This window comes from Carex rostrata, chromosome 7, assembly GCF_964058835.1.
Source record: "Carex rostrata chromosome 7, lpCarRost1.2, whole genome shotgun sequence".
NCBI lineage: Eukaryota > Viridiplantae > Streptophyta > Magnoliopsida > Poales > Cyperaceae > Carex > Carex rostrata.
In genome coordinates, this window is record NC_135924.1 from 4,152,177 (window position 1) to 4,179,227 (window position 27,051).

A 27,051-nucleotide genomic window follows, 5' to 3' on the forward strand; every position below is an offset into this window, starting at 1 on the left:
AGATCTAGCTAGTGGACAAAGACATTTTCTCTTCTTAATTTGTGATTATTTAATATTTTTTTTTGTAAATGTAGTATGCCTAAATCTAGACGGTGGAGACCACGGCCTGCGCCTGGAGCGGGTCCGGCTGGAGCGGGCCCGTCGTCTGATGAGGATATGCCTGGAGCTGGAGCAGGATTTGAGCATCTGACTGGAGCGGGTCAGTCGTCTGAGGCTATCACACCCCACGACAACCCGTCACGTATTTATACGTAAGGCGTGAGCATGTTACACACATCATCAATAAAATTTTAATAAAATATATATACTGCCACAAATCTATATATAAATCACACAAGTATTTTGATACAAAGGACATAAATGGACATGGTTATTATATAAATGTCTCATAACCATATTCATTATATGTATTCAAACAAACAAAATAAACAAAGTGGCAATATAATAGTTTATCCTCGCTTTGCCTTCTCATTTTACTCCTCACCTCGCCTAGCCACGTTGTCTTCGTCACCTGGAACCCACATAAATAAAGTGGTACGGATGAGAGCTCAAACAAAAACTCTCCGTACGGATTTTTAGTTCCAGCCCGGATCTTTGTGAAATTAACTTTAGATATCAAATATAAATTTCTCATTCAAATTCAATTAATGAAATCTATCCAATGATGCACCAATTTAGTTATTTAATCAAAAACATCTTTGTTTCCTTTTTAATTCACATTTCTTTTGCCTGACTAAGCGGTGCATCCAGCTTTCCGCTAAGTCTTGGTTGTCTCACTAGGCGGTGCATCCGGCTTTCCGCTAGGTCTTGACTGTCTCATTAGACGGTGCATCCGGCTTTCCGCTAAGTTTTGACCCGTGACAGGACCGCTTTCGCCTACAGTCACTTTAACGAGGGGTCTAGTCGAACACCGAACCCAATGTATACATCCCGATATGTAAAACGTATCGGCCCCTGTTCACTGATCATATCCTAGCCTTTTCTATTCATATATAGCATGTTCATTTCAAAAATCCATTTCAATAACAATCATGGCATCTTTCCTTAGATTCCAAATTCACCATTCATTACATAACTATAGAATAAATATATAACCAAACGGTAAAGTAATTTAACAACTATCCAGGAAATACACCGCACCTTGAATTTCGTAGGTTCCTCGAGCGTACTCTTCACGTTCCTCAATCTCTATTCCCGAACCTAATTTATTTAATTCAACTTTAATTAATATAGTTTCTAATTAATAAATTTCTTACTGTTTCATTATTTAAAAATGATTGGTAATAAATTTAAATTCATTGAAATACCAAATTAGAAATTAAATAAATAATCAAAATCTAGAAAATTTTAAAGAAGTTAGATACGAAATTATAAAATTACAATTAACTATAAAATACGTTTGTATGCTTAGTTATAACAGAGACTATATTTGATAAACAAAAAGTTGATATAACATTAAAGTGATTATGAATAAAACGCAAAAGAGTAAATAATTAATGGATATGATCTATTACAGTAACGAAATGACAAAAAAATCATAAGGATGAAATACATGTGAATAGAATCATAAAAATTGAGATATTTTGTAGAAATTAAGAACTACAGTATATGCTAATTAACGAAAAAGACAAATTAGATACCTAGTAGATAAGACAATTTAGATATACCTAGAAGAAAGGAAGATACAACAGCGGTGGACTTGAAGAGGCTTTAAACAGAGAACATAGAGAGATAATGTGTTTAATTATTTTCTTTGAATAGGTGAAAGGACGGGTTGATGTGAGAACAGAGAAGGAAGAAATATATCAGGTATTAAAATAAAAAGAAGGGTTTTCTCTGTAGAGGCGCATAGAAAGGGATAAACACATACAGGAGGCGTGAAAAGGTTTTAAGTGATTTAAGCAGGAAGATATATAGTTATGGGCTGAAATTTAATTAATGAAATATGGGCTCTTAGAAAATTAATTAATTAGGTTGGGCTGAAGGCATATTATAAAATATGGACGGTAGGAAATTAATTGGACTCAAGTCTATTTTGGTCTACTAATGCATTTAACTAATATAATTAAATATTGTTTAATTTATACCTTAACTTAAATTTACGTGGCGTTACAGAGGCCGAGCCTAGTTATCGCTGCCACGATCCTGACACCTTCAGTCCTCTTCTGTGGACCCATCATGTTAAGCACCGTGTCTCATTGGCATCTCTTGCGACACGGCATGCCGTCAGTCTACCTTACAGGCCATTACGGCGACACCCTTCGACGTAGACTGATGGATGATTCATCTAGGTGTTTGTTGCCTTGGGGTCCGATCCATGCTCGCGCGGTAAGTACAACTGAAATATTCTTTAATTAAAAATTGTAAATTTTAATTACTTATTGTTGTCATAATCATGATAATATGTTGTGTGCAGTTACTGGCAGCTGCGAGAGGAGTTGGACACAGCTTGGTCTGTATGGCGAGGGATACTTAGCGAGCCATAGGATGCCAAATGCTCGAGCACACGGCACCAGTCATGGAGATGGGCAGTTGGGAAGGCCGCCTCATTGGCATGATGCGCGATGCTGGAGAGAACATCAATTGGCGGGAGGCGATCAAGACCCGTACGCGAATTGATGTTAAAAGTTGGACACACATAATCATTTCATTTTCCTCGAATTCTCGGTTCTAATTAAGTTAACTTTCAATTATGAAGCTGATGACTCAGGTTGGGCATTCCACGAGTGGATTCTTAATACCCATAGGATTACAATAAATATGGAGTTCCGGTGGAGATTGGCCCGGTATGTCAGCTTTCTATATTTTATAGCAGAGTATTTTGTATATAACAGATCTGACCTTATTTAAATTTAGGATGGAGTACCTGCTCGGCAAGACCCTCTCGGTTTTAGCATGAATGACCTTCACCCGGTGGATACAGATGACGAGGTGACTGCCTCTTGCAGACCACGATACAGAGGTACGATGCAGCACGATTATGAGGCTGGTGGGAGTGCATCTCAGAACACAGATGGATTTGTATCTGCATTATTTAGCGCACCGTCTCCAGCCACATATGCACCTAGCTGGGCCGAGGATCCATGGGAGATGCGTACTGTTATCACATTATTAGACCTATCATTTCGACTTGTTTCCATACGAAAATCTATGTTTTGAACCAACAAAGGGTGCCTTTTACATTGAACATCCATAGAATGTGGTACTGCTAAGTTTTGGTTCTTACTTTGCAGGAATCAGGCGAAATTGGGCAAAATCAGGCAATTGGCAGACTTCAGGAAGCTCTGATGCGAGTCGCATTCATCTGGTGCGAGTCGCATCCAAGCCCAAAGCGACCTGCGATGCGACCCTCACTGCTCTCTCTTGAAGACCATCTGATGCGAGTCGCATCCACCTGATGCGAGTCGCATCCACCTGATGCGAGTCGCATCAACTGTTGCCGCCCAGTTCAAATTAAATCTGACAAGCCCAAAGTCAACTCTGTTGCCTATATAAGGAGGTCCTATGCCAGAATTCGAGGAGCTTTTTCCCCCTCTAGATTCCAGAACACAAAAAGAGCGAAGATCAAGAGAGAAGAAGGAGATTGGAGCTTGATTGAAGAAGAAGAGAAGGGAAGATTTCAAGATCCTCTCCAATCTACTTTGGATCTTCGAGCTCCATCATGATTTGCTTATTCTCTCTCTCTTTCATGTTTACTTTTGTTATGCTTGAGTAGATCCCTGTTTCTTAGGGTTAAGATGTAATCTCCAAACCTTTTCTTTGAGTTGAATGATGTTTTGATCTAATGTTGAACTTGTGTGATTGTTGTTTGAGTATTCATTGTTTGCTTGATTGTGATTTCTTGATTGATTCTTGATTGTCTACTGTTAGATGTCTATAGCATCTCTTCTAGTAATTAGGCCTTGATGTATCTTGTAATTGTAATTGAGCACTTGAAGTAGATCTAAGATCAATAGTAACCGAGAGGTGAAATTTCTATTATCGAGAGGTTATAGATACTTCTAGTTAACCAGACAATCAATCTAGGTTAGATACCAGTAGGCGAGAGCCACAGGTCGAAGCCTCGCACAAGAAATCAACTTAGATATGAACTCATGTCAGCTCTGCTCGAGGGCCATGCGACCCGCATCAGAGATGATGCGAGTCGCATCACACAGGTCGCATCAGAGATGATGCGAGTTGTATGATAGGTCCAGAGAAGGAAAAGTTTGGAGATGAAGTCTGAAACCCTAAGAACACCTTTTATAATTGATTCAAAACCAAACCTTTTAATCACTTTCATTTACCTTTAATTGAATTGTCTTTTGAAATTTAGAAATTGAAACAAATCAAACCCAATTCTTCAAACTTCTAGTACCTAACTTGGATTTGTGAAAGTATAGAATTGAGTTTAACCGTCCCTGAGGATCGATACCTTATTTTACTACACGGATAGGATTGTACACTTGCAATCCTAGACGTGAGTGGATTCAAGGTTTAAAACAAGTACAATTAGTTGTATTTGGAACTTTGTAAGCACACTCTGAGAAGCGAACAAGTACGCAGACCGCCGATGCCGAGTCAGCCATTCTATTTGATCCATGGGGAGCCGCTACATGTACACCGCACATGTATTCACAGGGCCCGGGGGAGGTTGGCCTCACTGGTGATGAGAGTCAGGGTGGAGAGGAGGACTTAGGAGATGTGAGTCCTCACTCCCAGCAGATACCGAGGCGTGTGCAGCCGGACAGGGAGCTCAAAGGCAAAGCAGCTGCTAGGTTCAGTCCCTCGGGGAAGAAGCATAAGAAATGATTGCAGTTTTTTTATGATGTATTTTGAAATGATTGTAGTTTTTTTATGATGTATTTTGGACTGTAGCATTATTATGATTGCAGTTTTATTTTATATTTCATGTTGGTTTTTATGTTTTTTCTGCTTTACATCGAAACGGCCTTCTGAAATTACAACGTGTCTATTTCGTCAAATTATAACTAATCAAGTGTTAAAACTAAGCAATTCCATCGAAACGGTCTTATACCTGTAGCAATCGCCTCAAAATCACCCAAAATTATCCAAAATTGAAATGGTCCGTTATTTTTGGCAAATCAAATCAAAATGAAATGTTTTATTTTTTGGCAAATACCCTAAGTAAAAAAAAACTAAAACTTCACAAATGAAAATATTAACAAAAAAATAGATCTCTAAAAAAAAAAAAAAAGCGGACCGCCCAGAACTCTGGCGGTCGGGTCCCTACCAGACCGCCCATGTCCTTGGCGGTCCGCTATAGAAGTGGACCGCCAGCATGCTGGCGGTTTGGTTAAATTTGAAAAAACTCAAATTTTGTGGTTATTTTGGTAAATACCTTATTTTTTTGGGTTATTAATAAAAATGGCCGTGCATGTTATAAGGATTACGGTGAGATGCGTACAAGTATTAGAGTAAAGATGTTGTCCCCCTTGAATCTGTCCCCTATCTGTCCCCCTAACAACTTTCCTTTTTTGTTCCCTCACGTGGTCAAAATCTACCCTCTTCAATCTTCAATCTTCTCACGTGGCGAGGAGAGTGTGGTGCACCGTCGAGATTCGGTGAGGAGAGCGTGGTGCACCGTCGAGATCCGGCGAGGAGAGCGTGGTGCACCGTCGAGATCTGACGAGGAGAGCATGGTGCACCGTCAAGATTCGGTGGGGAGAGCATGGTGCACCATTGGAGAGGGTCCATGCTAGCCCAGCGAAGGTTGTCACAATGCAACATATGAATACTTCATTAGTTAGATATGAATACTTCAGTTGTTAGATATGCGTACTTCATGTTACATATGAATACTTCTTGGAAGAGGTGGGATGAGAGAGATGAATCTGACTTTGAATTTTGAATTGTATAAATTATTTCGAACATGTATGAATACTTCGTAATCGTCAGTATGAATAATTCTTTAGTTAGATATGAATACTTCATTGTTTTAGATATGCATACTAGTCTGTTGAGAATATTTCTTGGTCCCAATCTGGGCAAGTGTGAATATTATTAGTGTCAGATGTGAATATTGTTAGTGTCATGTGTGAATACTTTATTAGTTAGATATGAATAGTTATATATATGAATATTTCATTTGTTATATATTGAGTACTTCATTAGTTAGATATGAATACTTCATTTGTTATATATGCATACTTCATGTTAGATATGAATACTTCTTGGAAGAGGTGGGTAAGAGGGATGAATTTGACAATGAATTTTGAATTGTATAAATTATTTTGAACATGTATGAATACTTCGTAATCGTCAGTATGAATACTTCTTGGAAGAGGTGGGGTGAGAGATGAATCTGACTTTGAATTTTGAATTGTATAAATTATTTCAAACATGTATGAATACTTCATAATCGTCAGTATGAATACTTCATTTGTTTAGATATGAATACTTCTATATTTAGATATGAATGATATATAGTTTCGCTGTAGTGGTCCCCAAACTTGGCAAATGTCGCTTTCAGACGATTGCGGTCCCCAATCTAGGCTGTCACAAGACGTCAGCGGTCTCCCTGGTTGTTACTGGTCCCCTCCAGCTTGTGTTTACATATGACAAATAGTTATGATAATAAGTATGAATACTATAAATTCGTAGGTATGAATACTATACGTTTTGACTATTAATAAGATAGCATTAATCTTGCTCTTTGGTGGTAGTTAACACGTTTTAACTATTTTTTTTGTCTTTTAGTGCGGGGGACAGATAGGGGACTGAAGTAGGGGGACTGTTAGTCGATCCCCAAGTATTATATGTATTATTTGTGTAGCTCTATTCGTAATACTCAAGTTTCAGAATTTTTATTTTCTTAAACGGGCTGAGGATTTGAGACGGCCCGTTAATCAGCTGAAACTCTTCTCCTCTATTGAGGAACCCGTTTGTTTAGCCCAGACGGATTGATATCTGTTACCCTTCTCTCTCTCACACACACACACACTGACACACCCCTCCCGCTCCATCTCTCTAGTCTCCACTCCCTCTTCGCCGCCTGTCTCTGTTCTACTTACCCAACCTCCCTCTTCGCCACCTCTCTCTACTCAACTCTCAACTCTCCCGTGTGCCGTCTCTCCTCTATCGTGTCATCTCTTTAGGTAAACTGTTCTGTCTCTATTTTTCTTAAACTTTTTGTCGCAAAAGCAAAACTAAATTGAATGTTAAATGTTGCAGCCGCCGGACTGAGGGAGAGGCGTTAGATCGAGACCTTCCTTTGATCGATTATCTTCATACTGGTATTAGTCCTTTTTTCTCTTATTTTGGGTTTTGACTGGAACCCTATAACTGAGCATAAATCATTAAATTGTGTTTCAAATCAGCTCTTAAAAGTGTCAAGGCATTCAATTTATTTTCTTAGTCTGGTCTGATAATTTCTGACCAATTTAGTAATGATATTACCGAAAGCCTGCAACTTGCCACTGAAAAGGAAACAACTGCAGTCTAACAATTCATTGCGAAGCTGCTACAAATGTCAATTTGGATAGTATAGGCTACAGGCTTGTTAATTTGTATAGAGAATTAACTGATTAGAAAAAAACTAATTTATTGTTTTCAAGCTTTTGGTCATTTGTTGTTTCTTGATTCTTTAGAACACTTTGCTTATTCACCAAATCCCTAGCAAGAAAAAATGACCAAAAAGCCCTTCTGTCAGAGCACAACTTGAACTTTTAAGAGAAAACAAATCATATAATAATATGTGAGATGAAAATTTCTTTTACGTTGAATAATTTATTTTATAAAAAAAAATTTAATGAAAGAGAATTTTATAATAATGTATAAAAGAGAAGTGGTTTTAAAGGACATAATTAGTGAAGGATGAATATTTATACATTATTTTTTTTGGATAATGTTATGTTAGTAAAAAAATTAGTAGTGTTAATGTTATGGTCTCACTGAATCAACAGATCATGCAATTGTGCTTAATTTAATTCTAACATAATGCCAAAACACTACGTACCTTATGTGCGGAAGAAAATTTAAATCACACTAACTTATACAAATTATATCAAACTTAGAAAATTAAAATATTGTTGAAGTACATTAACATCATGTATTTATGTTAAACCACACTGATATTCTTGAGAAATCCTTACAAAAAATGCATTTTTGCAAATTCATGTTAATTTAAACAGATTAGATTAAATTGGGTTCAAATTGTGACATCCAATTTGATGTCTGAATTATTGCTAAAGTTTTTATTTTTATTTTTGAATTGACTGAATTATTGCTAAAGTTATCTACAACATGTAAGCACTTATTTTGGAGCTAATTTTCACTTATTTTGACTATTTTAATCCAACAATTAAGAAATAGTTTCAGATATATGAAACGGGCTTTGGCTTTTTTTTTATCAAAAAAGAAACTACACTGATATTCTTTAAATTATTCCTAACGCGGTTCGCAATGTCAAATTTGTGCTAATGTAGACCGATTAGATCAATTCGAATGAAATACATTCTAGTGTGTATATATATCTGTCCGTCTATAATTTATATTATTGAACTGAATTTATAAAATATTATATTTTGTTAAATCACATTGAGGTTCAAAACATATGCATTTTCAAAATTCATGCTATTTTTATTTTTGCGGAAATTTAAATCACACTAATCCATGACGATGCATTTATTAGGGTTTATTGGGCCCAAGACAAATAAACCTCACTCAAGCTAACTGAGGTTTATTGGGCCCAAGCCCATCTGATAAACATAATGCTAATTCATTGGCAGTGACGGCGTGATCTAAACTGAAGGGATCTAATCAAATAGCAGAGAGGGGTGTGAAACAGAAAGAAAATGCTTGCAACAATAAAGAGAGGAGAAAAGTATGAACAATTAGCTTGTCTTGCCCTGCTAGGCTCAATTGTAGCTGTCATCATCTGATTTGAGGTCGTTGAGGCCATAGCTCAAGGAAAAATAAATCTAAGGTAAAATTATATATAAAAAAATGAGTAAGGCTTAGGTGATATAGATAGTATAAGACCTTTCATGATACGGCCTCAAAAATTTATTGTATAATTTTAAATTTTGATTTAAATAGCTCAGCAAATTGTTTATATTATCAACTTGTAGAATACTAATTTTTACTACTTTTTTATGATTTATAAAAGATGGTAAAAGGTGGCTTAAAAATAAAGAAAAATTGCCAATATTTTAGGTCATTTTTTGTCATCTTTCATAAATCATAAAAAATAATAAAAGTTTGGTTTTCTCCAATTTTATTACATAACCAATTTACTGAGCTACTTAGATCGATGTTCTAAATTTATACGATAGATTTTTGAAGCCATAACACGGAAAGCCTTATGCTATTCATAGCACCTAATAAATCTTACTCTAAGAAAATTAAGCCCACTCCCACTCATCACTGAGAAGTGGACACCATGTGTAAACTTATATTACATGACGTTGTTGTTTTCATTGATAGCCTGTTAGCTAGCTAGCTAGGTAGGTGCTTTACTGTTGGGAAGATATTATTTTGTTGTATGTCCACACGGACTGTTTACTGATGACCAAAAAACTTGATTATAACCACAAAAATAGCAGACTTATCTGACTAAAACAATTAATACAACGACTTGTGTGTACAAGATGAAGGCAAAAGTTGCTGAGAGGTTGAAATCAAGCTCCAGTGCACTCTATTCACCTCTTTCACAACTAAATGCAAGCAATCTATGTTATTTAATTAATCTACTGATCCATTCATCTCTTTTCCTACCACATTCAATCTATCGAGCAATATCTGTTACTACATTTGCCTTTTCCAAATCTCAGTTTCTCATCTCAGCCCTCTCTCTCTCTCTTTAATCAACCAATCTCTGCCTTTTGCTATCTTCATTCTCAATATATCCCATCTCTCAACCAACTATTTGCTACGTGTTTCCAGGGGAAAAAAAAATTTCGACCTGTTCTTTGTCATTCCCAAGCTACGACAGCCAGGAAAAAGCAAAAAAAAAGAAAGACAAAAAAAAAAAAGAAAAATAGGGAAAAACACCAACGACTTTGAGGAAGGCGCCACAGGAGAAGAAGAAGAAACATAAATATGGCTCTTGCAAACTGGGCAGGTTCTGCTGTTTTGACCATTGCTGACTGGGCGGGGTCCTCTATTGTTGATAACATTGTCAGCACGACTTATTCGTACTTGCATGACCGTACGCTTCCAGCTGACTGTGAAGCTGAGCTAAAGAGGTTAGAGGCATTTCTTCCCCAGATCACAACTGTCATGGGCATTGCTGAAGCACTCAAGATGAAGCACCCTAATGCTAGCCAATGGGTCGAGGAGTTTAGGCAAGCTTTGGAAGCATCCGAAGACGTGCTCGATGAGCTGGAGTACAAAAAACTAGAGGATATGGTGAAAAACCGAGATGAGGCGGGTGGATCCGCTTCTAGTTCAAAGAAGAGAAAACCATGTACTATCAATTATGATGAAACTTTTGAGAGGTTGAAGAATGCTGTAGCAATGTTGGATCGGGCAGCTAATGGTGTGGATCGTCTCCTTCAAGCTGCCATTGTGGTAGGTATTCATGATCCTTCTGAAACACGGCAAGAAGCCGGTAAAGCTTTAGGGCGTGAAACTACTTCCTTTTTAGCTGAAAAAAAGGTGTATGGCCGGGATGTTGAGAAGGACAAGATAATTGGTTGGCTGAAGCAACCAACCAATTCTTGCCTCTCTTCTTTTGGTATTGTTGGGGTTGGTGGAGTAGGGAAGACCACCCTTGTGCAATTTGTTTATCAAGAGATGTGGGGGTCGAATCATTTTGACAAAACAATTTGGGTTTGTGTTTCTACCAACTTCAATGTTGAAGATATAACAAGAAAGATGCTTGGTGAACTAGGGGAAAATAGTTGTTGTGGTAAATCATTAAATACACTTCAAGAGACCTTGAAACAAAAGATACATTTAAAGAAAATTCTTTTGGTTCTAGATGATGTTTGGGATGATGAGAAAAGAAGCGATTGGGAGAAATTGGTTGCTCCTTTGAGGTTCGTAGAAAAAGGAAGTAAAATCATATTTACAACTAGAATGAAATCGGTGGCGGACTTGCTTGCTAGTGTGATATATACAGAATATGAATTTATAGCATTAGAAGGCTTAAGAGAGCAAGAGTTGCGATTACTCTTTTATAGTTATGCTTTTCATGGTTCTAACCCTGACAATCATAAAGATTTGCAAACATTTGGGGATCAAATGCTAAAAATGCTTCGAGGTAGTCCATTAGCAGCAAAGGTGATGGGGAGCTTATTGAATTCAGACATCAACCACCGTCATTGGAGAAGAATTTTGAATCACGGCTCTATATTTAACTTAGAGTCATCAAAAGATGTGGTGGAGGTTTTGAAGTTAAGCTATTACCATTTGTCTGCAGATTTGCAAGTATGCTTTAGGTTTTGTAGCATATTTCCTCAAGATTATTTATTTGATAAAAATGAGTTGATAAAAATGTGGATTGCTTCTGGATTCATCCGACAACAATTATATCAGGAAGAAAAGCTTGAGGATATTGGTGAAGATTACTTCAATAACCTTTTGAGAAAATCGTTTTTTGAATATTCTAAATCATGGAAAGGTGAAAGGTATGTTATGCATGATTTGATGCATGAATTGGTCCAGAAGATTTCCACTGGGGAATGTTGTACGGTTGAATCAAATAAAAGGCCAGTGACCATACCTAGCACTGTCCGACATGTGTCTGTACATGAAAGTGAAATTGAGAGGATCTCTCATCTTGAGAATTTACGTAGCTTGGTCATAATTATTAAAAATAATTCATTTGTTCTACCAAACAATTTAATCAAGAAAAATTTACGTTTATTGAACCTAAATTTCATAGGGCATGACTTACAATCATATGGTAGTTGTGAATTGCCAGAGGATATAAGTTGCTTGGTACACCTTCGATACCTATCCATTGAATTAGATATTTTGTGTCGACTATTTTTGTACATCTTCCCTGCTTCAATCTGCAACCTTTATCATTTGGAAGTACTAGAGTTTTCAACAAAAGTTGATGATGTTATCTTCTATTCAGGAATTGAAACAATTAGAATAACCAATCTAGTTAGGTTACATTATATGAGGCTTCCCGGTAAGATGATGCAAATCATTCATGGAGTTCACAAGCTGGCATCTCTCCAAGAGTTAACATTTTTTGTTGGACAAGAGAGTGGTCAACATATAAATGAGTTGGGCACACTAGAGAATCTTCGGCACCTGATTATTGAAAACATTGAGAATGTAGGGGATCCTGTTGAAGCTAAGAGTGCTAACCTATTAGGGAAGACTAATCTCATGTCGCTCTATTTGAAATGGACCTCAGAGAGCAATTCTAATAACATAGAGCAAATCATTGATTACCTCCAACCCCATACAAATCTCATGGAATTGATAGTTGAGAATTATAAAGGCCAAAGATCTCCTAGATGGATGGAGGAATCACCCCCTTTAAAGTTGTCATCTCTCAAATTATTAAGCTGTCCTGTTTGGAAAAATCAATTATTTTCTTGGCAAATGCCACATCTCAAGGTTCTTGATATATATAACTGTGCAAGCCTGGAAGAGTTACCTGATATGCCCCTTTCTCTAATTGAATTTCGAATTCATGAAGTGGGCTTGACTTCTCTTCCAAAGTTGTATCAAAGTTCTGGAAATAACACTCTTGCATCATTGTCCCTAAAATCATCACTAAGAGTAGTGCACATAAAAGGATGCCCCAACTTAATATCCTTAAATGGATTTCTGCAACAAGACAACCTAGATTTGCAGGATATTTTGGAATTAACCATTAGCGATTGTGAGAAACTGGTAATGGTACCGGCATTTGGGACATTATTGTCACTAAAACATTTGAGCATAAAATATTGCCGAAACCTAACTGAATGTCCTAGTCTACCACTCTCTTTGACTGAATTTTGCATAGATAACTTAGGAGTCAGTGCTCTTCCAGAATATTACCAAAATTCTGACTCGAAGGATGGCCCATATACATCATCACTTAGAAAAGTGTATATAAGTTACTGCCAAAAGTTAATATCACTGAATGGATTTTTGCAGCAAAACAATATAGATTTTCAGTTTATGGAGGTGATAGTAGTTAGATATTGCAAGAATCTTGTACATCTTCCAGTAGGTGGTTTTGGGAAATTTGTGTCACTAATGAATTTAACTATAGTGTATTGCTCAATGCTAATGGTAGTTGATGATCAGAGCAACCTCCTTCCCATGTCACTTAAAGACCTTTCGGTAGAAAAATGCGGTAAACTTGATGAACCACTGCTGGAATCAGCATCAAGCCTTGTTACTCTCACTGATCTTTCAATGATTAATTGTGCAAACATTTCTCGTTTTCCCTCCTCAAAAAATGCATTCAAATCTCTTAGTTGTTTGAATATCATTGGATGTGACAAGCTCGTTGAACATTCATCGAGGGATCAATTACATGGTGTAAACCAAGGGAGTAGATTGGCCTCTTTAAAGATCAATCATCTTTACATTGATAACCTCTCTCTCCTTCTCATTGAACCATTGAGAAGCCTAAGATATGTAACCCAATTGAGGGTGTTGTATTGTTCAGGGATGGTGAGCTTGCCAGAGCAATGGCTACTGCAAAACAGCAATACCCTAAGGGACTTGACTATCCTTGATGCAAGCTCTTTGAAGTCTTTGCCTGCCACTATGGTCAGATTCACTGCTCTTAAATGGCTAGTAATTGAGAAAGCCAGTTTGTTGGAGGAGCTCTTGGAGTTACCTGCTTCTCTAAATTCATTGACTATTCGTGATGCAAGCTCTCTTAAGTCATTGCCTGCTACAATGGTGAGGCTCACTGGCCTTAAATATCTAAACATCCAGAAAGCTGATTTGTTACAGGAGCTCCCGGAGTTGCCTGTTTCTCTAAAGAAATTGACTATCTGTGATGCAAGCTCTCTTAAGTCATTGCCATCTACAATGGCAAGGCTCACTACCCTTGAACTTCTAGAGATTCAGAAAGTTGATTTGTTGCAGGAGCTCCCGGAGTTGCCTGCTTCTCTAACGGATTTGACTATCTGTGGTGCAAGTTCTCTGAAGTCATTGCCTACTACAATGGCTAGACTCAATTCCCTTGAATATCTAAAAGTCCAGAACGTTGATTTGTTGCAGGAGTTCCCAGAATTACCTACTTCTCTATGTTCGTTGGTTATCAGTGATGCAAGCTCACTAAAATCATTGCCTGCTACAATGGCAAATCTTAGTGCCCTAAAATATCTAAAAATCAAGACAGTTGATTTGCTGAAGGAACTCCCGGAATTACCTGCTTCTCTAAAAGAAAAGAAAATTCAAGGCAGTGATGGCTGGTGGCTATGAAACATAAGGACACTCTGCTTTCCTAGCATATCCAACCATGTGTTCAGTGGGATAATACTTCATTATTGGACAATTCTGTATCCACAAGATACTTTCTACTCAATAAATTGGAATCTGTTATTCATGCTATAATAATCTTTGTTGGAAATAACTTTATTGGAGATATTGAAGAGAGTGTTTAGTACACTTTATTTCACTAAAAACGAGTACAGGAGAATGTGTACAAAGTTTTTTTTTTCTTCATCTTATCTTTTATTTTTATTTTTTTATTATATATGTATCTATGTATAACAACAATAGCTCTTAGTCCTACTTCTACCTATCATATATAGGTGGTTTACAAGATACATCTAAGATACACATATATAATATAGTGTATTCTAGATTTATGACCGACTTTACAAAGTTGGTTTAAGCATCTTCTAAACATACAAACTAGTAATTTAGCGAATTTAAGAAATCGGTACAGAAGTGGGCTCTGGACCTTGTTGCTATCCAGTAGTAGATGATCTCCCCTCTGATCAACTTCAATCTTTTTTTTTTTTGAAATGCCATGACGGAAGCTGTCAGGTGGTATTGCATTTAACTATACGCTCAAACGCACGCTTACAGTAACTTCAATCTTCACTTTGATACTTTTATATTACTTTATGTACTATCATTATGACTCTCCAGAGTTGTATTTAAATGCTTATGAAGGTGCTTCAAATCTTCAACAATATTCTCATTTTTATCTCTCATCAACTCAAACTTCAACTTATGTTTTTTTTTTTTTTTAAATTTTGATTTATGCCTATAGAAGGAATGCCCCGCAGAATAATCCTGCCTCAGCTGTGATAGCCGAGAGGAATAGAGGATGACAAGATACACAAGCTTCATGCAATTAATTATGAGGAAAGAACAAACTATTGTATGGCATATATGCATGGCAATTACTACTAGAGTGGCCTTACGTGTAGGTATATATCTCTCCTTGTTTCATGCTATCTGCTCTACTTTACTTCTCCTTGTCCCCCTATGTCTAATTAAACTATATCGCCGGTCCCATCCAAATCCCTGATTAGATGAATAGCAATTCAAATTTTAAGAAAAAAGGACACAAAAAATGTTTGCAAAAAAGAAATAAAATATCTAAAACTAACAGAAAACTTGCAAGTTCTTTTGATAACAAGCAAAAGTTTTGGTTTTGAAGGACATGCACAAAATTCACACAGCATCCAAGCACATTTCTAATGAGTTCCAATCCCTGTTGAAGTGTCCGATGTTCTTTCCTTTTGGCTTTTTTTCATATATATATTATATATATATATATATATTTTTATAGTGGTGGAGGTGGGCAGTTCCAGATTTGGTTTTCATACCAATAGTGTATCTTCCACCTTAGTACCAGTTGAGGCTGCTTTTTTGGGGTTCTCTGGGTGATCTGTTGTCTGTACTTGGATAAGAAGGTATGTTGTCCCAGTTCAGTTCTGAACTAAACTCCATCTGTTACTATACTAATACAGTACCTGTACCAGAAGATGCAAGAGTTTATAATGAGAGGGGGCTAGATGTCAACTCTCTAACCTGATGAACTTTTCACTGAAAATAGGGACATATGAAACTACAATTTCAGATGTGTTTTTCAATAATTATGGATGCAGGCATATAGATCAAATATGTATATCCTTCCTACTATTTAGTTTAACCTGACCAATTAATTAAAGCATGCAAACTAAAAAGAAGTCAAATTACTCCTAGCAATACTAGAAGAAGTAGAAAGGGATCAAAATATATAATTAAAGGAATTGTATTCCAGAACTTCAATATTCTGCAAAAACTATTGAAGCAAAATTTAGTTTGAATAGTTAAATCATAGCTTCTCTGTTTTCTTAAGGCTCAATAATTATTAGGTCATACATGCTATTAAATTAGAGCCAGTGATGAAGGTTCTTCTATCGCTCTCCAACTTATCTTTCTTCTCTGCATGATGTTTTATATCCAATATTCTTTTAGATTATTACAGTAAAGCCTACTAACATCCCAATAATTCAAAACCACATTCTTCAACAATCCCAATCACTTTCGAATAATTAAGCTCCAAATCCACAAAAGAAAGAAAACAATAAAGAAAAGGTATATATAGAACAGAACGGAAGGAATAGTTACTCTTTTCCTAGCAAAATATACTCTTTGAGTACTAACGAACATTATTTGTTAAATTATATCAACCTCATGAGCTCATATGATATATAATTTCATAGTAATAAAATTAATAGCCCTTAAAATCTTAGGGAATTAAGTAATTAATGATAAATTATATCTAAACGTTGCAGCTGGACAGAAAGACCAGGCCAAAAAACTATGTTTGTAACAAGTAACAAATGGTTGGTGGCTCAAGCAAAAGCAATGGATTTTCAAGTCATCAAAAGGAAAAGCAATGGAATCAATGAAACGTATGGGATTCCACATCGCACAAAGCAAATGGAAAAGCAAAGTAGTGCATATCATTTCCTTGTCTTGCTATTATGCTCCACCACTTTTGAATAATAAAGCTTCAAATTTACAAAAGAGAAACATTAATAAAAAGAAAGGAATAATTACTCTTTGATCCTAGCAGAATTAATGTACTCTTTGAACTAATAAAGAACATTATTTGTATAAATTATAACAACCTGATCATCTACTTTAATATATAATTTCATATATAATAATCAAAATAATATCTCTGGAAAATAATATCATAACATTACTGACTAAAAAACCCAGGCAAGAAAACTATGTTTGTAGATAGTACGTAACAAATGACTAGTCCCTCGATCAAGCAATGAATTTTCATATCATCAAAAATGAAACAAAGAATAAAACATATGGGTGGCCACATTGCGTGTAATTATGCTCCACTTCTCACAACCAGTTATGACCAATTAATTAAGCAAGCTTCAAATTTACAAAATAGAAAAGGAAATCAAAAGATAAAGGTACAACGACAGAAAGAAATTAAAGGAACAAGTAATCTTTGATATATCCTAGCAAAAATATACCCTCCAGCTCTAGAACCACATTCTCTAACAATCACCGTTTCAAGCTCTCTTCCTCTTGAGCACTATACCTGCAACTAGCTCCCATTCTAAACAAAGATGGCTATGATACTTGATGCCTTCCTGTCAAAGTTCAGCGAACTTCTCATGCAAATGGTGCAGGATGAGGTCGGCATGCTACTAGGCATCCCTGGCCAGATTGAGAAACTTGGCAAGACCGTTCGTGATATCCAACGTGTCCTTCCCGATGCTGAGAGGAAGCAAAGCAAGAGCAGTGCCATTCAGCAGTGGCTCATGCAGCTCAAGGATGTCATGTATGATGCTGATGACATTATCGACCTATGTCAGATCAAGGCAAAGGACCGCCTTGCTGGCTCTAGTTCCCATTCCTCATCAAATGCTCGTTGTGGCTGCCCTTTGCTGTCTTGCTTCCGCAACCCGGTCTTTGCTCACGGGATTGGCTCCAGAATTAAGGATATCAATTCCAGGCTAGAGGGGATTGCCAAGAGAAAGTCTAATCTAGGTTTGAATGAATCACAAATCTCTTATGGGCCTTCCAAACCAGTTCCCCGAGTGGACTCTGTCATCACCCGCAAGACTGATCCCTTGATTGTGCTAGATGATATTGTGGGAGAAAAGATTGAAGAAGATACAAACCTAATAGTGAACTGGCTGACGGAGGAAGAGAAGAGTGCGAGAAAAACCATTCATGTTGTAGCAATTGTGGGGATGGGTGGAATTGGGAAGACAACTCTAGCGAAAAAGATCTTCAATGATCCGAAAATTGGGGAGGAATTCCAGTTAAAAATTTGGGTGTGTATCTCAAAGGAGGTGAATGGAATAGAATTGTTGAGATGTGTGATCCGGGAGGTAGGAGGTGACCACGGTGCTGCCCAGGAAAGATCAGAGCTGGTGCCTTTACTCGAGAGGCTCGTCCGGGGAAAACAGTTCCTACTTGTTATGGATGATGTTTGGGAAGAGAGCCAAGTGGTGTGGGACGGTCTGTTACGTGCTCCCATGAGTGGGGGAGGTCACGGGAGTAGGTTACTTATTACCACTCAAGATGAAAGAGTTGCAAATCAAATGAGAGCAATAAAATCACATCGGGTAGATAAGTTATCTCTTGAAGATGGCTGGTCCCTGTTAACAAAACAGGTAATTGAAGTTTATAACTTTGTTTAGCCTTAGCCTTGCTACTTTTGCCTTAGAAGCTTAGCATTGTCTAATTGGTTGTGATTTAAGCTGATTGTTTTTAAGATCCAACATTAAATACAAATTTATACAAATGTTCATGAATACTGAACAATTTTAAAAATGCCCAAACCGGCCAAATTGGCCGATTCTAATTTTTATTCCAACCAACCATTTATGACCGGTCAGGATTTTTTTTTCCAGAAAATATTATGATTTATTTATTTTATTTATTGAAATATTAAAAATATTTTATATATTTCTTTGAAGATAGATGAAATATTATATAATTTGATTTATTAGAATGACTGCAACAAATAACCCGGATCAATATTTTTCAGGCTGGATTTTTCAAGGTTGTAAGAAAAATTAAAATATTTCTTTGTGTTACTAGAAAAATATAAAAATGCTTTGAATCTGAGTTATTGATCCCAGTTGAAAAGTCACTTCTAGGTACATACAGAAAATATTGTGGTCCTTCTAATACATTTAATTTATAAAATATTGTATCTATTAAAGAAAAAAATATATAAAATATGAATTTATTTATAGTTGTCAGACGAAATCATAATAGTTGCCAAAAATATTTTTCAAAATAAATACAAAATCTTAAAAATTAAATGTACTAAAAGAATCACAATATTTTATGTATTTACCTAGAATTATCTTTTAAACCAGAATCAATAACTCAGATTCAAAACATTTTTTATTTTTTTCCAATAACACACAAAAAAATATTTTTTATTTTTTTTACTGCCTGTAAATATCCGGCCTGAAAAATATTGATTGGATTATTTGTTACAGTCTTTCTAATAAATCAAATTATATAGTATTTTATCTATTTTCAAAGAAATATTTAAAATATTACTAATATTTCAATACAAAAAATAAATAAATGATAATATTTTCTTAAAAAAAAAATTTACCTGACTGACCATTTTTTGGTCGGTCCATATTTTTAATTCCATCCAACCAAAATATGGCCGGTCAGTGCATTTTTAAAATTGTTCAGTATTCTTGGACATGTTTAAATTTGTATTTAATGTTGGATATTAATAAAAATGTCGGTGATTTAAGTATTGGATTTCTTACACAAACAATTTTGCAGTCGTATTATAATTCCAAACTTATTTAATCCTATCTAAACAAAACCGAATTTTGTATAAGATTTTACAATCCACCACAATGACACCTGGTAGCACTTGATAAGCAAAATGGAATTTTGTATAAAGCAATAATAGATATAATGCCTATGATTATTTTCATAATTAATGGAACCACTTTAAATTAATATCTCTGTTCGCCAATAGGCAATTTCTAACAATTAATATGTGGTCCATTGATGGGGTGCACTTGGTAGCACTTGATAAGCAAAATAATCATAGGCACTATATCTATTATTGCTTGATTGTAAATTCCATTTTGCTTATCAAGATGCTCCACAGTTGGTTGCACTGCTTAATTTCCAATTAATTGAGCACAAAAACGAAATCGGCTAATATTTTGGTTGCAACTACTGCTATCTATCCTAATTTATTTTCTCTATTTTCTTTGAAAATGAGGTTTTGTTATCTCTTAATTAATGTGTTATGGTTTTTGCTCAATCTCAATATTTTATCACAACCCTAGGATTTATAATTCTTTTACAATCATATATATTAACATATAAATTTTCTAAAACACTTGACATGTATCTAAAATAAAAATGAAAGCATTGACGTTCCTAACTTTTTCATTTATTTGACAGGTAGTTCAAGATGAGGAAGAGAGTGAAATTCAAGAACTTAAGGATATTGGGTTGCAACTAGTTGAAAAGTGTGATGGTTTGCCTCTTGCTATCAAAATCATAGGTGGTGTGCTTTGCACGAAGCGGAAAACCAAGGTCGAATGGCAAGCAGTTCTAAAAAACAACATGTGGTCCATATATTGATGGGGTGCAAAATATCCACCATGTGGTCCATATAAATGAAATGGGCATATCATTTGCTCAGCAAGGGTGTCGATGTTGTGGGGTCAAATACACAACTGCAAAATTTGTATATATGCTCGGTTGTGGAGAATAAAGGGAGTAATTAATACCTAAGTTAAAAAAAAAAAATTTGGAAGCCATTATGTGATGCATTGCCAGTATCTCATACTCTTGGGGAGGGAAATGAAAGTCCACTGCTAAAGTGGTTTGGTTTATGTCACATTTGGAAATAAGATTGAATTTGTTACAGGGACATTTTAGTGTAATTTTTATAAAACTATGGAAGGACCTAGATGATATAATTTGTCTCTTCTCTTATATTGCATGGTTATTGTGGAAGGCGAGATGCTCCTATTTCTATGCTGGCAAGAAGCTCAACCCTACTGGTATACTTGCAATTGCTGAAAAATAATGCAAACTACTCCGATCTCCTATGCAGTTGCCATATAGTACATAACAGGGTATGCTGGTACAGTACCAGACCTGCTATGCAGAGGCATTTTCAGTTTTTCACCCTTCCAAATGGAATTCAGCTTTAGCCATGTTATGTGCTATAGAGGCTGCTCAAACAAGGGGCATATATATCAGAATCAATGTTGTTTCTTTACTGATTTCCTCCAATTGTGTAATCTTCTAAATGGGAAAACAGCTTCAAATGCTGATATGAAATATAAAGGAAATTATTGTCAAGAAAAAGTTAACACTTTGACTGCAGAATATGAAATAATTGAGGGGCTTACTTTTACAGAAGTTCAAAAACTTGATTCAAGTAAATACAACTGAAAGTTTAAACTTGTACTTTATTTCATTTTATGTTTTGATTTACGGTTCATGAAAGAATAAAGTTGATTAACCATCACTATTGGCAGGTTCAAATGCTGATTTTTCGTTGTCACAATTTTGTTCATATTAATCAAACATCTATTTCAATCCTTAATTTTTTAATGTATTGTTTTATTTTTTATTTTGAGTAATTATAATGAGTTTAAACTAATCAAGATAATTTGTTAATAAAATTATGATCTATCATACCGGTTTGAAACAATGAATTAATATATTTCACTAGTTATGCATTTTTATATGTCGTGTTTTTAAACCTACGTCGTTTTAGCCACTTGATAGATTAGTAAAATAATGTACGTTTGTAGTTTAAATATAATTGAATGAGTTTTGAAATTAAGTTTCAAACTTACATCAACTTTCCTTTTCAATTTGGTCAACTTTACTTGTCAAATAAGTTTTCTTTGTAAACATTTTACTTTTAATAAAATTGAGAAATAAAGCAAACTGATGAGAATAGTAAATATATGGGAAATACTGCATCTTGACCATATACTGAAGCCTAACTAGTACTTAAATATATGGGTAGGATGACAATGAGGAAGAGGAAGAGGAAGAGGAAGAGGAAGAGGAAGACCAACCTCCTAAGAGAAAAAAGACGTAAAAAAGAGATGCTGTAGACGAGTAGGGATTTGATTATATATATAGGGTTGGTTGGTTGGTTGTGTTGGTAATAATTAGGGTTTCTTTTTGGACAGGCTTGTTTCGGTGGTTGTATTCTATTTGCTATCAGTTATTTTTCTTGATGTTGTAGGGTAGAGGATAATTGCAAGAGTAATTATAACATCCCCGTTCAACCATCTCCGATTTCATCCCCCGTCAAACTGCTTTCCCTAAATGTCCAACAATTAACCGTCAAACTAACTCAAATAAAATACCCTCCCGATTTGGAAAAAATATATTGCGATCTGCCTCCTCCTCTTTCAACCCCTGCCTCCGCCGCAACATGGATCTCCGACGACTTGCTCCTCGTTCCTTTGGCTGATAATTGCATCATCGATCTCGATCTGATAAACTCGCGCTTTATCACCTTCCTTTTTGAGGCGGTGTCCGACCTCTCTCGGATCGCCATGTCAAACGACGGTCGCCTCTTGTTCGCTTCCCAACTCCACCGACAAAGCCTGTGTTTATCTCATAAGCATGCCTTCGAGAGCTGAATCGCGCAACCGAGACTGGCTTTTGAAAGTAGTGTGATGCACCTCATCAATTCTAATCGTAAGTAGGCGCTGAGCGGGGATCTCGCCCACTCGTGCCGTCATCTCTGGATTCCACGCAAGCTTTGTGCTAGGGTTCTGAGTAAGGAGGGCCGCTGACACAGATTGAACAGCTCGCAAGGCCATCTCACCGGAGGCGCTCTGTCTCACCTTTCTTTGAGTCTTTTCAGCACTCTGGGGTGTGAATTGAAGGTGGCGAGAAGCTCTAATGGCCTTACTGCTGAGATTCTAGTTACTGGTAGGCTTTATCTTGTTTAATTTTGACTTGATATTAAGCGATTGATAGATAGGAACGACAAATTGAGTTGCATAAAATGTACATGTTGATTTAGCTATGAAAAATTGAGTTGTGTAAAATGTACATGTTGATTTAGCTGATTTTTTTTTATCTCATTTAGAAGTGAAACCATTTACTGCTAATGGTAGTTCTTCCGCACCAATTTTAAACCAAGTAACATGAAAAAGTTTGATTCATCACCACACAATTGAATTAATTCATATGGTTACTGTTTAAAGATCAAAGAGGTAAAAATTGATGGTAGATTAGTGTGTAAATAAACAAGACAAATAGAATTTCAAGCTTCACCGATCTCTATATATTCTTTTAATTAGAAGTTTAATGTTCAAGACTGTGAATTTGATTATAATCGCTGTTTTTCTCATTGTTTTGATTAGACATGCAGCAAAGTGTTTGACATAATTTTATTTAGAGCATAATGTGATATTTTGATCAGATTTAGTTAGTATTGATGTTTACTGACAGCCTGTGACACCTTTTTCTTTTGTAGGAACTAGAAGCCTATTCTTTGTTGATGCATTACTAACCGGTACACTACTGGTACGAATACATCAAACTGGTATGAACTGCTATGCTACTAGAAAGAGTCGAGAGAGAAACACTTGATACATTAACTATTCACCTTTTGTGTCTATGTTTCTTTTCCTCGTGAAGTAGTGTATTATTTGCAAAGAACAAAGTTTTATTAATGATGAATTAGGAAAGTGCGTACTAAGTACTAAGAAATAACAGAAAAAAAAAATTTGAAAAAAAAAATAGAGGTGTGTGAATGAATACTTGATGTATTAGGTATGAATATTTTAACGTATATGATTGAATACTTGATATCCTATGTATGAATACTTCAATAAAATATGTTTTGTTTCTTTTAAATATTGTTTTTATTTTTATTTTTTGTTTGTAATATTTCAATTACATGATTTGTAAAATTTGATAGATTATTTTTGTTTTGATGTGGCAACTATTTTTTATTTTCAAAAAATAAAATTTAACTCGAAAGCAATAAAGCAATGTTCAATACTATTTGGCTGCTCTTGTAAAATTAATTGAGGTAGGCACATATGCTTGTAATACTCTTGATACATTAACTATTTACACTTGCACGACGAGTATGAATATTTTCTCCATGAGATATGAATATTTGTGCAATAGACAACTCGAAAGTATGTCATTATGAAATGACAGAAAAAAAAATTTTGAAAAAAAAATAGAGGTATACGAATGAATACTTGATGTTTTAGACATGAATATTTCAACGTTTATGAATGAATACTTAATATCTTAAGGATGAATACTTGTATGACAAGAATGAATACTTGTGTAATGGACAACTTGAAAGTATGTCATTATGGATCTCAATTGAAAGATAAAATTGTATAGAAAATATTTGTGATTTTAGATTTGCAAACTTTCTCACAAATCGTCAGAAATATTGGTTATGTTGAACGTAGAAAAAAAACCACCTCTAAAAATGTGTAAAAGATGGATGAGTGATGTGTCCAGCTTTTGTATTTACACTTACATAACGAGAATGAATACTTTCTCGATGAGGGATGAATACTTGCGTGATGAGAGATGAATACTTGTGCAATGGACAACTCGAAAGTATGTCATCATGGATCTTATTTGAAAGAGAAAATTATGTAGAGCATGATCGTGGTTTTAGATTTGCAAAATTCCTCGCAGATCATCAGAAATATTGGTTAGATTAAACGGAGAAAAAAAATACCTCTAAAAACGTGTAAAAGATGGATAAGTGATGTGTCCAGCTTTTTTATTTGCAATTGTACGATGCGGATGAATACTTTCTCCATGATTTATGAATACATTCTCGATAATGTATAAATACTTGCATGACGAGATATGAATACTTGTGCAACAGATAACTCGAAAATATGTCATCATGAATCTCATTTACAAAAAATATTGTGTAGAAAACATTCGTGATTTTAGATTTACAAAATTTCTCACATATTGTCAGAAATACTGTTTAGATTGAACGAAGAAGAAAAAATCACTTCTAAAAATGTGTAAAAGATGGATGAGTGATGTGTCCAATTTTTGTATTTACACTTGCACGACGATGATGAATACTTGCATGGCAACAAATGAATACTATTTAATCACTTCTAAAAAACATTTGTGATTTTAAATTTGCAAAATTCCTCACAGATCGTCATAAATATTGGTTAGATTGAACGGAGAAAAAAAATCACCTCTAAAAACGTGTAAAAGATAGATGAGTGATGTGTTAAGTTTTTATATTTGCACTTGCACAATGATGATTAATACTTTCTCGATGAGGATGAATACTTGTGTAACGGACAACTCAAAAGTATGTCATCATGGATCTCATTTGAAAGATAAAATTATGTAGAAAACATTCGTGGTTTTAGATTTGTAAATTCCTCACTGATCGTTAGAAATATTGATTACATTGAACAGAGAAAAAAAACCACTTCTAAAAACGTGTCAAGTTTTTTTTTGTTTTAAATACTTGATATCTTAGGTATGAATACTTGATGTGTTATATATGAATACTTAATACATTATAGATGAATACTTGCGTGCGTCAGTTGTAAAATCTTTCAAATATTAGATGGTCCTCAAATAGTAAGTGGTCCCCTGGGTAGTTAGTAGTTATTCAAGTAGTTAATAACTGGGAGATAAATGGGGGATTGTTACGAGGGAATAGCTAGATGCTCCCTAATTGCAATTTGTATGGATATCAACTCCGTAGTTCTTTTTTATTTCCTTGCATGCTGTATTGCTGTTGAGTGTTGAATATGTTCTGGAGCTTAATTGTGTACTGTATTTAATTGTTTTTGAGGTTCCTTTTTTCTTCTTCTCGTTTTTTGTTCTTCTGGGCCTTCCGGTGATTGGGCCTGTTGCTTCCAAAATATGAATTGTCAAACTATATATGCCATCTAATTACTTTATTGTGTGTTAGTTAAGGGATGGAATAGTCTAATTAACAAGGAATCAGTTTTAGCGAAATTTCTTTAAACAGAATAAATGTACACATATTAGAAACACTATTATAAGCATAAATTACAAGATATGAATCTGTCCCAGTAGGAATGACTAGAATTTCTCCTAATGTTCTCCCGAGTAACTCTACTGTAACCTTGCTACAAAGTACAAACTATAATTTAACGGTGCCACAGATTTTTATAAGCTAATCCAGGCCAAAAAAAAAAAAGCTGCAGAAATGAGGAAAAAAAATTGATTCACTATATATACAGTATACCAAAAAAAAAAAAAAAATTTGATGCCATTTGGCATAATCAATCAGTAAAAGTTTGAGGTTTGCTACATGCAAATAAGAGGAGTCAACACATCATGTGAGTAATATACTGAAAAGTTTTCCTTCTTTTTTATTATCTAATTTCTTCAAGATACAACTAAAAAAAGAGATACCAAAGAGGTAAAAATAAGAAGCAAGGGCCATTATATCACCTCTACCAAAGAAGAATCGACAAGTGCAAATTTAAAGGAAATGTGAGAATTTTTAGAAGAAATGCCACTATGAGATGGATCCCATCACCAGAATGTAATTATTTTTACTCTCCATCAATTTTACAATTAGGCGTAAAATCAGCACACTTATGGCAGAATTGTGTAACAAAGGCTTCTAAGCACCTACAATTTACATTGTGCAATTACCAACAAGATAAGCTGAAGGCAAGATTAAGATCAAAATACCTTGTGCTTTTACAGTGATCTATAAATTAATAGAGAGAACATTAAATACCTGTGCAACAGTGTTCCCTTTAGCATCAGCTATTTCTTTGAGTTAAATATGTCAATACTGGATTAGTAGCGACCATTATTGGCCCCCCAATTGAGAATACACAGTTATACATATTCCCTTCTTTACACAACATTCCTTTAATTTCTGTCGCTGTCATGCTGGGTTCATCAAATTGCACAGTAAAGAATCAATAAATTCAGAGTTCAGAGTTCTACAATTAAAGGATATCCCATTTCATAGGCAGGCATATAATTGCTTGTGAATTTGACATTGAAATTGATTTGTACGCAAGATGAAATAAGTCAAAAATAATTAACCGATAAGATAGTGGAATGAAACAACATATCTAACCATATATCAATTAATCCATTCCTAACAGGTATGCAACTAATCAGAGGGAGATTTTTAAGTTATGTAGCACAGAATCC

General features: G+C 35.2%; 3 protein-coding genes across 8 annotated transcripts in view; 2 read left to right on the plus strand and 1 right to left on the minus strand.

The window, feature by feature from the left end:
- Positions 1–27,051, minus strand: part of LOC144556837 (uncharacterized) — a 75,698-nt gene that overhangs the window by 44,577 nt on the left and 4,070 nt on the right. The gene's annotated exons all lie outside the window — the stretch shown is intronic.
- On the plus strand, positions 6,947–16,910 carry LOC144557530 (disease resistance protein RGA2-like). 4 transcript variants are annotated; one of them, XR_013512692.1, is made up of 5 exons: positions 6,947–7,097; positions 7,174–7,235; positions 8,730–8,926; positions 15,137–15,296; positions 16,653–16,910. XR_013512692.1 is itself a non-coding variant. In XM_078306111.1 (4 exons), exon 4 carries the CDS (start codon positions 10,042–10,044, stop codon positions 14,335–14,337), a length of 4,296 nt encoding a protein of 1,431 aa, XP_078162237.1. In that variant the 5' UTR covers positions 6,947–7,097; positions 7,174–7,235; positions 8,730–8,926; positions 9,886–10,041; the 3' UTR covers positions 14,338–15,121. The 4 variants fall into 4 exon arrangements, 1 of the variants encoding a protein (XP_078162237.1); XR_013512693.1 differs by having other exon boundaries at positions 15,137–15,292; XR_013512691.1 differs by lacking the exon at positions 16,653–16,910 and adding an exon at positions 15,662–16,644.
- On the plus strand, positions 17,115–20,835 carry LOC144557644 (putative disease resistance protein RGA3). Its single transcript, XM_078306247.1, has 2 exons — positions 17,115–18,512; positions 20,296–20,835. Exons 1-2 carry the CDS (start codon positions 17,457–17,459, stop codon positions 20,476–20,478), a joined length of 1,239 nt encoding a protein of 412 aa, XP_078162373.1. The 5' UTR covers positions 17,115–17,456; the 3' UTR covers positions 20,479–20,835.

What these genes read in the sequence shown, in the direction of transcription:
- LOC144557530 (XM_078306111.1), top strand. Translation starts at nt 10,042, where the DNA reads ATGGCTCTTGCAAACTGGGCAGGTTCTGCTGTTTTGACCATTGCTGAC.
- LOC144557644 (XM_078306247.1), top strand. Translation starts at nt 17,457, where the DNA reads ATGGCTATGATACTTGATGCCTTCCTGTCAAAGTTCAGCGAACTTCTC. An exon ending in GGTCCCTGTTAACAAAACAG is followed by an intron (nt 18,513 to 20,295) that starts GTAATTGAAGTT and finishes TTTATTTGACAG; the next exon opens with GTAGTTCAAGATGAGGAAGA.